The sequence below is a fragment of the Equus asinus genome, chromosome 24, assembly GCF_041296235.1.
Source record: "Equus asinus isolate D_3611 breed Donkey chromosome 24, EquAss-T2T_v2, whole genome shotgun sequence".
NCBI classification, from domain to species: domain Eukaryota; kingdom Metazoa; phylum Chordata; class Mammalia; order Perissodactyla; family Equidae; genus Equus; species Equus asinus.
The window spans coordinates 37,395,092-37,408,458 of record NC_091813.1 but is presented as its reverse complement, the minus strand read 5'-3'; the positions used below and the strand labels follow the sequence as shown (position 1 = coordinate 37,408,458).

General features: G+C 35.3%; 1 protein-coding gene across 1 annotated transcript in view; it reads left to right on the top strand.

Moving 5' to 3' along the window:
* Positions 1-13,367, top strand: part of ASCC3 (activating signal cointegrator 1 complex subunit 3) — a 322,615-nt gene that overhangs the window by 293,801 nt on the left and 15,447 nt on the right. The window contains exon 37 of the mRNA XM_014841095.3: positions 763-987. Within this exon, the coding sequence (XP_014696581.3) occupies positions 763-987 (225 nt within the window). The remainder of the gene's footprint in view (positions 1-762; positions 988-13,367) is intronic.

Here is a 13,367-nt window from a genome sequence, read left to right as displayed (position 1 = left end):
GCCAGCTGTGACTCCCTGTGTTCACCTGTCTCCAGTCTTGGGGGTAGCAGTTTGCCCTGTGTCCTCCCCTCTCTTATGGATCGAAGAAGAGTTGTTGATCTTTCAGTCTGTTCAGCTGTTTACTTGTTGTTGAAAGCCACATGGTGGCTTTCAAGCTCCTTACATGTGTAGCTGGAAACCCTCAATTTTGAATCATTTTATTTTAATCTAATTTATTACAATAAATTTTTACCAATCCTATCCTCATCTCCTCTTCCCCCAGCCCTGCCTTATTTCTTCCACTCATCCTATAGATCTTAATTTAAATATCACGTTTTCCAAGAAGTTTTCCCTGACCCTCTAAAATAAGTAGGTCTCCAAACTAAATGTCTCTCAGCACCCTGTACTTACCTTATCAGAGCATTCATTACATTTTGTAGAACTTGCTTGTTCCTGGTGAACTCTCAGTTTCAGGTTCACTGCTGTGGCCCCAGAGTCAGGCATAGCGTGTGATGCCCAGGAAGTCCTCCGTTATTTTTGTTGACTGTATAAATAAGAAGAGCTTTCATAAATTTCAGATATATTGTACATTACTAGCTTTTGCTTATGTATTAATACTAGTATTGAACAAAGCAAAATTCTAAGGGGCATGGTTGTTTGTCTTGTGTTTTTTCTAAACCATGTTTTAAACGTCAGTAGTTAAAGCTAAGAAGTACATTAATTATTATATTTTTATTCTAGAACATTATTAAATATATTGATGGGGGATTTTTTTTTTTTCAGGATGCAGAAGAATACACAGATTTGCCAGTAAGACACAATGAAGATCACATGAATAGTGAACTGGCAAAATGTCTTCCCTTTGAATCAAATCCTCATTCATTTGACAGCCCTCACACCAAAGCCCATCTCCTACTCCAGGCCCATCTCAGCCGAACCATGCTGCCCTGCCCAGATTATGACACTGACACTAAGACAGTCTTGGACCAAGCACTCAGAGTATGTCAGGTATGAAAGTCCTTTCTACTACCTATGTTTTCTCCCATCATTTCTGGTTTGTTTGGGTTCTTTCCTATTGGGATAAAATATGCTTGCATCTTAAAAATTTTATTGGGTCATTGTTGAGAAAAACCTGGTGAATCAAATCAAGCATTTTCAAAGGAAAAAGAAATATAAATACAGTAAAATGACAATTTCAGTCATCCATTTAATCAAGTTTATTGAAAGTAAACTAAGTGCCAGGTACGTTTCTAGCACTGAACATATAGCAGTGAGCAAGACAGAAGAGTCCCTGCTGTTGGGGACTTGCACTCGAGATGGAGAAGACAGACCATTAAAAATATAAGTCTAGAGGTGATAACTGCTATTTTAAAAAGATGAAGTATAGTAAAGGAAACAAAGACAGATGGAAGGTGCCATTTTGCACTATTTTTTTAATGTGATATTTAGGGACTATCTTGCTTATAAGGTGACATTTAAGAACGAATTGAAGGGAGGGAGTGAGCCATGGGATTATCTGGGGCAGTGTATTCCAAAACTGAGAAAAACCAGTGCCAAGACTCTCATGTAGGAACTTACTTGGTATATTTAAAGAAAATCAAGAAGGCCATTGTAAAAAGGATGGGAAAAGGTGATTAGAAATGAAGTCAGAGAGGGGTAGGTATTGAGATTATAGAGAAAATGGGGTCGGGTCATGTAGGGAGTTTGTAACCCATGGTAAGGATTTTGGATTTTACTCTGAATGAGAAGGAAGCAACTAGAACAGTGGTTCACTCATGGTTATGTTGGTTATATATATGAATATTTCCCATATCAATTAAAACACAGAAATTCTCCAATATTTATTACTTCACTTAAAAATAATAATAAGCCCATTATGTTAATATAAGTAACATGATTTCTCAGGAAAAATATCTATTCTTCAAAACAATAAAAAATTAGTAAGAGGGCCAGCCCCAGTGGCCTAGTGGTTAAGTTTGGCACCCTTCACTTCGGTGGCCTGGTTTCAGTTCTAGGTGTGGACCTACACCACTCCGTTAGCGACCATGCTGTGCTGGCGGCCCACATACTAACAAATAGAGGAAGATTGGCACAGGTGTTAGCTCACGGCAAATCTTCCTCAGGAAAAAAAAATTAGTGAGAAGTGTGGCATTGTTTTACATTTTTGCAAGTATCTTTAGTGTCTAACTTAATAGAAGTCAGCTAGATTCATGTATCTCCTTTTGCAACCATTCTATTATAATGTGATGTTTTAGTTGAGATATATGAAGAATCCTCACAGAGATTTGTAGTTTGAAAAGGTTTTCTAGCCTTTTCAGGTAATTGTGGATATACTTCTTTGATGCTACACAAAAATTTGACATGTGGTGTTTCTTGAAAGTTAATTGCAATGTGGAATCTGAAACTGTATCAATGAACTTTTCATGCCTTAAATACTTTAGGTCTAGGCAAAAAATGATGGCGGCTGGACCAGGTGGATATGAGTGAGATTGCTGAGAATTGGTTGGATTCTGTATATTTTTTTAAGTAGAACAGAATCTGCTAATGTGTTGGACAAAGGTTTTTAGGGAAAGTGAGAAGCCAACGATGATTCCATGGCTTTTCTGTAGAGCCAGAAGGATGGAGCTGCCATTTCCTGGGAGATGATTGTGAGAAGATCAGGACAGGGGGACACACCTAAAGGACTGAGATTATGAGAGATTTTGATTTTCTACATTATACGCTTTTTGGACGTTTCTCTATTAAAAAACAATTTTTTAAATTTTCAAAAGACTTATGGTGTTTTTAAAGATAGAGTAAATGAATCTGTGAAGATATATGTACAAAAACCTCCATTATGGCATAGTTTACAAAATTAAAGACTTGGAAATAACCTAAGTATCTTTCAGGTTATAAATCTTTCAAAATATTAAAATTCCATTTGTGAATTCTACATCTGTGTAGAATATCTGTATCTGTATGTTAAAATATACCTAGAGAGAAGATCCAGAATAGTGTCCACCAAAAGATTAACAGAAGCCACTTCTGTGTAGCAAGATTTTAGGAGATTTTTAATTTCCTCTTTATGCTTTTCTAAAATCTTTGAATGTTTTTAAATGAACTTCTAACATTTTTCTTTTCAGAAAAAAACTAATTTTATTATTTAAAAGAGTAGGGGTGTTTTATAAAATAGAGCAAATATAAACAATCAGGAATTAGAAGGGAAGTAAGGCTGTAATAAACACATAAATTTTTTTGACCCCCTTTTGTAACTAACACGCAGCTTACCTCTCTAGAAGGATGGTTTGCCACTCTTTGTTAGTCACACTTTATAAACAAAGGTTAAAGTTCCTAAAGTTTTAGCTGTGGCCGTGAATGCTCATTTGTGTTTCCTATACCTGTTTTTTTTACCCCTCAAACACTGACCTGTTAATGCACCCAGGGGTCAGAAAGGGTTGGAGAGAAGTTGCAGGAGGAATTCAACTTTTATCCTTACAGATATGCTTAGAATGTACATATGTACATCATATGCAAAAATTATAATGTATGATAAACTCATTGATACTTTCTTTTTTTACCCCTAAGTCGATAATGATTCAAAGGCTATATAATAATAGAAATTAATAATTTCCAAAAGAGTCTGTTTCTGAATTTGCCATAGGGGAAAAGATTCAGTCAGGTACTTTGAGCCTCTATTAGATATTTTTATATGGAGTTTTTCGGATCATATTTATATTTCTTGAATATTGTTTGATCCTTCTAAATGTCATCTAAAGAAAAATAGTTTTCTAATTATAAAAGTAATACACTTCATTGTAGAAAATTTGGAGAAACAGCATATTAAAATTAAAGTCATTTATAGTAATTATATCTTCACCCCCATGAATATGAGGCCTTTTCTTTTTTTAATGAATTTAAAAATTTATTTTTAATGAAAAATTTAAATTTTTTCCTTTTGAAACAAATTCAGAGTTATGAAAAGTTTGTAAAAATAGTACAATGAAATTTCTGTATATCCTTCACCCAGCTTCCCCTAATGTTAACTTTTCACCTCAGTACTGATCTTATCCTAATAACTATCTACAGACCTCATTCAAATTTTGAGTTTGAATTTTGTTCCACTAAGGCCCTTTCTCTGGACCAAGATCCAGTCCTGGATCCCACATTGCATTTAGTTGTCATATCTTCTTGGTCACCTTGTCTTTCATAACCTTGGCACTTTTGAAGAGTACTGGCCAGTTTTTTGTAGAGTTTGTCCCTCAGTTTGGATTTTCCTGATGTTTCCTCAGAATTACGTCGACGTTATATGTTATTGGCAAGAATACCACGGAAGTGATGATTTGTCCTCTCGGTGTATCATATCAGGAGGCTTGTGACATGGATGGGTGTCTTTACTGGTGATGTTAACTTGGTACACTTGGGGTGATGTCTGCTGGGCTTCTCCACTGTAAAGTTAATTTTTTCCTTTTCTAATTAATAGGTATCTTGTAGGAAGATAACTTTGAGATTTGAGATTATGCAAACACTCCATTTCTCATCGTACTTTCCTACATCATTTTCAGCACCCATTGGTGGTTTTTGTGTGAAAGTTACTACTACTGTGATTTTCTATTTCCATCATTCCTGGAATTCTGCTATAAAGAACTTTCCCTTCTCCTTCACTGATTTATTTACTTTATTCACTTATTAATTTATATAACTATAGACTTATGAGTGTTTGTTTCATTCTATTGCCTAAAATCTATTGCTATCATTATTTATTTTGCTGCTCAGATTTTCTCCTAGTCAACCATTGGGGCCTCTCACACTGGCTCTGGTATCCCTTTGACGTGCCCCATCATTTTTTAATATTATTGCATTCTGGCATCTTGTACTTGCCTTGGCCCTGGAATTGGCCATTTTCCCAGAGAGCCCTGGATCCTTTTATTAGAGAATGGTTTTAGAGACTAAAATCTGGGTGCTTGTTGAACATCGCTACCTAGGTGTCTATCCCTGTAGGTCCTCTCTGTAGACAAAGCTAGGAAATAGAAGTATGTATATAGAGACATCTACTATATCTATTTGTATATCTGCTTATCTGTGTATGTATTTATATATGTGTGTGTTTCAGTGTGTGAAAAACATTTGTATCCATAAAACCATGAGTTCAGTCTAATACCTCCAGTTCCAAACCAACACCAAAGGGTTCATTTTAGTCTTTCCCCTTTTTTATTTATAACTCCTTTCTCCACCTGTGAGAAACATGGCTTCATTAATAAAAACATATTTACTTATTTCCTCAATCCTAGCATAGTCCTGTGGTAGTCTTAGAGTTACTAACCCTTTCTCCTACAAAAACAAATTTACTAACTGGAATACAATAGTTGTCTATAGTGCTTTTTGTCTTTGGAGACTGAAAGGCTCTCTCTCTTTGTACATATACACTCATACACACTTGCTCTCTCATTTTCTTCTTTTGCCAACTTTTATCTTGTTATTTTATAACCTTTTTTAATTTAATAATTTATAACTAAGTATTCTTTAACATTAAGTATTTTTCTGGAGCATAATTTCTAACAGCTGCACTATATTCCTTCATATGAAGGTCATAATTTGTTTAATGAGTCCCCTGTTATAAGACATTGTGTGTCCATTTTCCTTTCTTATAAATTATAAACTTTAGTTATGATCATCTTAAATGTTGACTTGGCTTTTCAGAAGCCACCTGGTAATAAACTTAGTTCTAAAGCGATGGCAAACAGTTTTATGTCCTAAATCTTCTCATTCCTGCAATTTCTTCTTAAGATTATAATAATAGTAAACAAGACAGAAAGAAGAAAGAATATTAGAGTTGCCAATGGAAAATTTGGGGAGAAAATCAAGAGTTGATCAAATTTTCCATGACTGATTGACAGTTTGAATTATTGTACCGTATTATTCTCATTCGATATATGCATCCTGCTGGCCTTAGACAGCATTGGTTCACGCGGTTTTCCAAGCTGCAGCCCTGCTGGCTGATTGAACGTTATACTACTGTCCTCATGGGACATCAGCACGACCTTGGGTCTGTGTATAGGACTCAGTGCCACCAGCTCTTACCATAAATTCAGCCCTGCTCTTGTTTTAGTATAAGGCCTTAGGCAAGACACTTAACCCCTGGTGTCTGAGTAAAAATAACACCTTCGGGGAATGGGGCACTGGTTAATGTTTATAAAGTAAACAACAATTTGAGGACTCAAGGAAATAGGTCTATCTTAGTATTCTCATTCTTAGCTGGTTCTTTTATTTCCTTGCTTTATCATAGTAATTGTAACTCTAAAGTTTTTTTTTATTCCCTTATTTTATGGAAACATACTTTTTATATGAGCCATCACGTAGATTATGAAAACTCTGTAGTCTTGATTCTCCATGTCCTGGGACTCTTTCACAAAAGAAAAACATAGTTGTTATGGTAGTGGTATTCCCCCCGCTTGAAGTCAGAATGGCTAATATAGCCTGCCTTCCCTTCTTGTACCCATTTGAAATTATATTTGTGTCATTTTTTGGTTGAAGGTGTTTTTGTCATGGTTCCTGTTAATATTTTACTGTTACTATCATTTCCATTTCCATCCTAGTCAACAAGAATAAAAGTCAAAATTACTGTGATATCGCAGTTCTTAAAATCTGCTTAAAATGTTCTAATTTGTAAATTAAGTAATTATGGAATTGATTATTCTTGCCATTCACCTTTGATTCCTCTTCTTGATCATGTTAACTGTAAAATATATTTGTAAAATGTAGTAAATGATATGACATACTTTCTGTGTTGGAGGTACCAAAGAAAAACTTTGTTAGCTTCTATGGGAAAATTACAAATAAGTATCAAAAATTAAAGTAACTTGCTTAGATTTTCCAAATTTGGTGACAACGCCAGAACTGGTGATAAACATCTGGTGTTTTGATTAGCTTTCTGCTGTTTTCATCGAGACAAAGAAATTAATGTTCAGAGAAGTTAACTTTGTTTAAAGGTGATTTTTTGAGGCAGTCCATGCTGAAACCAAGTGGAGATACCAGGATTTAAATCCTGTTCTAATATCTCTGATCTCTTCTGAGAAGTCTTTACATGATTCTAATGTAATATAAATATTATTTTTCATTTAAATGAAAAATATCTAAATACAATACAAAGGCAAATAGCATAAGAGTACAGGTTTATTTCTTAGTCACTTCCATTACCGCCTACTATTTACAGCAAAACTTCCCAGTAATTGAATGCTTTCAGTTGTTTAATGGAAAAAGGGAAACCATGGCTTGAGGAGCTGATTCAGTGAGCTGAGAACCAGAGGCCTGTGAACTTCAAAGTGCCATTGTGCTGTCACTTTTCTGGGTTCATTTGGGAAGATTTCTCTCAGATGTAGCAGAGGCCAGATTTACCCTTCAGCTAGTGCTTTCTAGCCTGCAGCCTAAGTTTAATAGATCAAAACGTTTGTGTGCATTTTAAGACTTCTGTTTTAAAAGACTTTAGCAGCAATGCCTTTAAAGACTACAAGATAATGCTGTTATCTCATGAAAGAAGAAAACACACACACAAATAAGACAGTGTAGATTGATTAGAAAGATCTCTGGAGAACTATGCTTCCAAATTTAAATTGGAATTAATGTATGTTAAATAACAAATGCTAGCACAGCATTTGGAGAACTGAACACCATCCCTTTACCCCACACAAAATAAGCTCTATTTCGTGATGGCTCATAAAGCAGACCATCAGGAACAGTGGTGGTGGTGAACATTCATTAAGGACTTTCTCTGTACCAGGCTCTTGTCTACTTGGTTTGCATTGAATTGACTCATTTGTTATGATAGTCCAATGAAGTAGACAATTATTATCCTCGTTTTATAAATGAAGACTAAGTAACTCTCCCAAGAGCACATCAGAAAGAAAAATAGCTTTCAGCAAAAGTTGGATGTATAATAAAAGTGTATATCACAGGGTTCCCTTGTCCTATAAAGATGGATTTAAAAATTGTGCTCATGGTCTGTTCAGAATTTGTTTTAAAGTGTGAGAACTTCACAGGAATTTCCACTTTTTTTTAAACCAAGAATTCCTGCTAGACCATGAATAATATTTTTAAATTACAGTTGTGCACTGCATAGCAACGTTTTGGTCAATGACAGACTACATATACGCATATATGATGGTGGTCCCGTAAGATTAGTACCATATAGTCTAGGTGTGTAGTAGGCTTGTGTAAGTTTGTGTAAGTGCACTCTGTGATGTTCACACAATGACAGATTCACCTAATGATGCATTTCTCAATGTTTCGCCATCATTAAGCGATGCATGACTATAATCCTCCTTTTCAATGTATACTCAAATCACCTCCCTTTAATTACTCTAGTTCCCTTTCAGCAGTCTGCCTATAATTGCTTTAACCAGTTCCTAAGAGAGACTTGTTAAGATGATTGATGTTTGTAACTGCTTTATTGTATCACTCAACAGTGTCCCAGTTGATATGCTGTTTGCCCTTTTGGTATCAACTGCTTATGATGCTTCTCGAGGTTTAATTTATATTATGCTAGGTAGATCGATGAATTAGCCATTTACTTCCCCCACATTCTCCCCCAAACTACAATATTTGGAAATAAATGGGGGAACAATCAAGTTGCTGACACAACCATAGGAGGAATGCCATCATAATTATAAGATAATCCTGCGATAAATAGTATATACATACTAGAACAACCTGTGCATAGGTTTATTATTAAAACACACATACACACATTTGATGTTCCTCTTTCATTCTTCAGAGTTTGCCTTCTCTGCTTAGGTTATATTCTTGGCTTCTTTCACTAGTTAATCATCATCACCACTAATGGGGCTCCCCTGGATGCAGCCCTGGTCCATCCCACTTGTCCTTTTTGAAAAAACTTCAGACTTCTAGTAGCAATAGGCAATGTCAGATATTCCTCACCCCAAGATACGGAACTACCAACTCCCCAAAAGGGAGCAGGCCTCTCCTCTTTGCTATTGAGGAAGAGTGTAAAGTTCTGTATTCTGCATACTGAATGAGACATGTGTTTGTATAGATTGAATTCATGTTCTGTTGTCCTAATGCAAGTAGGCAAAGGTAACCGAGGGCACATGCCTTAAAAATATCGTAGGCGATTCATTGCCTGAAAGGAAGATCTTTAAAGAGCTGTGTTCTGATGTGTTAAGTTTCCATTGTTTTATAAATTCTTCCATCTAACTTTAATATAGGAGCTGTCATTTTACAATATTTTCCTTATGTCCAAGTCTTTTTTGAACTACTAAGTTTCCAACCTTTCTTCTCTTTCACACATAACAGGTAGCTCATATGCCACTAAAACTAATGTTAAAATGTTCCAGTAGGCTTTATCAAGTGTCATAAAAGGTGCTAGTCAAAAAATAACTTTAATAAGCTACATGAATAGAGGAAGGTGGGATGTGTGAATTGGACTCTTTTCTCCACTCAGAAGAACCTTCTTAAATTTGCAAAAGCAAATCCCTAAAAGTTTATTGGTGGGATTGCTGTTTAGCCCAAACTGCAAAACAATAATTTGACCTCTTTATCTCTGTAACAACTTCTGATAAACTTAAAGTGTATTACATTTCAAATAACTAGTATTATCCTTTTTTCTATAACTCAAAGCTATTCTGAAAACACATTGCGTCTTCAATCTACTTTTAAGAGTATTTTAGTAGAGGAACTTAATACATGTGTGTATGCACATATCAGGGTCTGAGAATAGGAAAGAACAGAGACAGGGAGCACAAGAAGATATGATGATATGAATGTTTTCCATTGCCCTAGTTCTTTTAACTGAGAGATCCTGTGACTGTAGCTGGGTCTATATTTCCATTAATAAATGATCCCCATTTGTAGTAGATTAAAAAGCAGAGAAACATTTGATGATACCAGGAGATGGAACTGTCAGGGAGCAAGGCTAACGTAACCTTTGAGGAATATGTACCTATGGGTGCACTGAGCACAGGCTCAGTGGGTTGTCCATGTGTTAAAGAATGTCACTGTCAGTTAAATGAACAAGTTTTAGAATCACAGAGTCAAATACAGTTAGCAGTGAAACTAGTGCAGATATCACCCAGCTTAACAAAAGAAGTACTTGGTCAAATCCTTAATCCAGTAGTGGTAAGAAATGTTTTGATATAGTAAATTGTACATAAAATCTTCTGTATATTCTTAGTAGAATCCTTTTACATTTTTAAATGCTTATAATTAGACCAAATGAAAAGATTGTCTTTAAGTGGGCAGTATAGCACAATAGGCTTCAGAAAGCGTCTTCAAATCATTTTAAGAAAAAGATGGGTAGGCTATAAGTAAATAGTTTTTAGACTTCCAAAATTAGATTATACATATTTAACAATCTACGGTTTAAAGAGTTAATTGCTGTAACTCAAGTCTTTAAAGGATTCTAAAATGAATATTACACTATTACATTTTAAATCTATTTTATGGGTATGTTTCAAGGAATATTAATACTATGAGCATACATTTGAAGGATTTTGTGTCATCCAAAATATGCTGGAACCTTATCAATAACTATTTATAATGTCACTGACTGTTAAGGTGACTTGGGCATAATTCTTGGCACATAGTAAATCTCAATATATCATGGGTAAATGGAATAAATAAATTTCTCACTTTTTCCTTTCTCATTCTTCCTTAAGAGAGGATTGAAAAGGGAGATTTATTGTGTGTGGATTCTCACACTGTTTTTAAGATTATCTGCCAAATCTGAATTGTCTACCAACAAATGTAGCCCGTTTGTTGTAAACAGTAGTGTGACCTTATCAAATTAAGGGAGACGGGGAAGTCTAATTCAGGCTGCTTTCCTGGCAAGACTGCCAGGAGCTCATCTCTTGCCACAGAAGCCTGATGAAGTTTTATTAATGGATGACTATTTAAAAACAAGTAGTTCTAAATGAACTTAATCCTGAGTGCTTATTCTTCTAAATGCAAAGATCCACATTACGGTGCAGAATCATCATCCAGTTCGTGGCTATTTTCTCCTGTATCAAAGCTACATTTTAATTCCACAATACAACACCCAAAACACCACCTAAAACAAAGCACCATTCCCCATTCCGGAAGCAACACAGAGCTGATACATTTGGCATTTCCAAAACTAACACAAATGTGTGGATTTTGAGATATTAAACACCTTTACTTACTCTTGTGGATTTATAAGCAATCTTCCTTCAAGGACTGTAATAAAATTTGGAAGGCTATTTTCCCCTGGGTGACTCTACCTGTAAGCTTTTGTATGACAATTTGGTGACGGTTTATTGATGATATGATGCTATTATGAAGGATCCTTCTACCCTCAGCTCCTCTCCTCATACCCACATAACAATCCTTCTCCCGGTTGGGCTGTAGGAAATGAGTAATGCTTAACCCATTTGTGTGATCAATTCACTTAAGCAGCTACTGTGAAATGTTAATCACAACTTTAATTTGTACTGCATTAGCATTTTGATTAACTTGTAGGCTTGCTAGCGCACTTGAAGCGCTTTTACTCATAGTTACAGCTCGGAAATGACTTTTTGATTAATTAAGTTTGTTAGACAGCAGCTGAGCTTCCTGAATGCTAACCTTCTGGGGGTAAAAGTTCAGGAGAAAGTTACCGTGAACAACTGTTGCTATTGAAAAAGATTCTTATAAATGTACTTATAGCATTTTAATTATTGACAAAATATTGTATCATTACTTGCAACTGACCTGAACCTTTAGAGGAGTGTGCCTTTCTGTTAAAAAAGCTTTTCTCAGGTTTTCCCATCACTGTAAAACTTCTGGGAGCTCTTGAACTAAATAGTGCGTATTCTAACAGATGTCTAACAACTAATGTTTTAACAAGCTTCCTAGGATGAATTTCCATAGTTGTTTTTTTTTTAAATAGACTTTATATTTTAGAATAGTTAATGTCTTTTTTCTGCTCTAGGATCCCACTACTCTTTTTCTACTTTGGGATCCCACCCAGGATACCACATTGTGTTTAGTTGTCATGTGTCCTCAGGCTCTTCTTGGCTGTGAATTTCTCAGACTTTCATTGTTTTTGATGATCTTTCCATAGTATTTTGCATTCTCATGACATTCCATAAATAACAATTTAGTTTTTATTAATTAATAAAAATCTTTTTTCTTATTCTAGACTAAATAAATCTTTCTCTTAAGCTCTGACAGTGTATTATCTTTATGTCATTTAACCTGAACAGAAGTAGCAACATTATCTAGTCATTTCAACCTTTGTCATGATTTTATTTTCATATGGTTGTTGTAATCTCTACACTATCACTCAATATGTGAGGGTGACTATCAGGAGACACAAGGAACAGGAGAAAAGGTTTCTTGAAGAAGAGAAAGAATAAAGGGAGGAGGAAGAAAGAGTGCAGGTCATCAGAATCCTCAGAGGGGGATAGAGAGGCTGGAACTTTGCCCCTCCATATGTCACCCTACGGCCACAGAGTCTCGAAGACACCGAGGACTAAATTCACACTTATTAAACTGAAGTTTAGAAAATTTTAATAATGGACTTTAGAGCTACATCTTATATCCTTCTGTTAACTTACCTCTTGCTATGCGTTGAATGATATAGTTTTTCTTTTAGTGGCCTAATTTAGTGATTCTGTTCCCTTGCAATGAACTTGACATAATTCAGTCACAGTACTCAGAGTTCCTATTTTACCCATGGATTATTTAAATCCAGAATTCAGTTGTGTTTCAAAAGATATTTAATGGCTGTATATCAAATATTAAAATGTAGATATAACCAAATAGTACATTAAAATTGATTTTAAAATTGTGGGCTTTCAAAAATCATGTTGACAATATTTGTTCAGAGACATTAATCAATTAAATGTGTAATAATTTTGTCTGGAGTTTGTATTTTTCTGTTATGTAGGGGAAACAGGACAGATGTAAACCACTTTAAATCCTTCTTCAAACAAGACGGGCTATATGTATAGCATTCAGAGATAGTAGAGTATACTGTAATGAGCACAGATATGAAATTGGAAAACCAAAATCATCTTTTTCTTTTTTTTTAAGTATGCTTTTCTTTTGGTGAGGAAGATTGGCCCTGAGCTAACATCTGTTGCCAATTTTCCTCTGTTTTTATTTCCTCCAGAAAGCCCCAGTACATAGTTGTATATCCTAGTTGTAAGTCATTCCATTTCTTCTATGTGGCACACTACCACAGCATGGCTTGATGAGCAGCACGTAGTCCCGAGCCCAGGATCTTGAACCAGTGAACACCAGGCCACCGAAGTGGAGTGCGCAAACTTAACCACTCAGCCACAGGGCCAGCCCCAGATTGTCTTAACTTAACTTTTTACCAATGTGATTACATAGTCATTGAACTTCTGTGAGCCTCAGTTTCTCCATCTGTGAAAAGGGGGTAGTACTGATGCCTG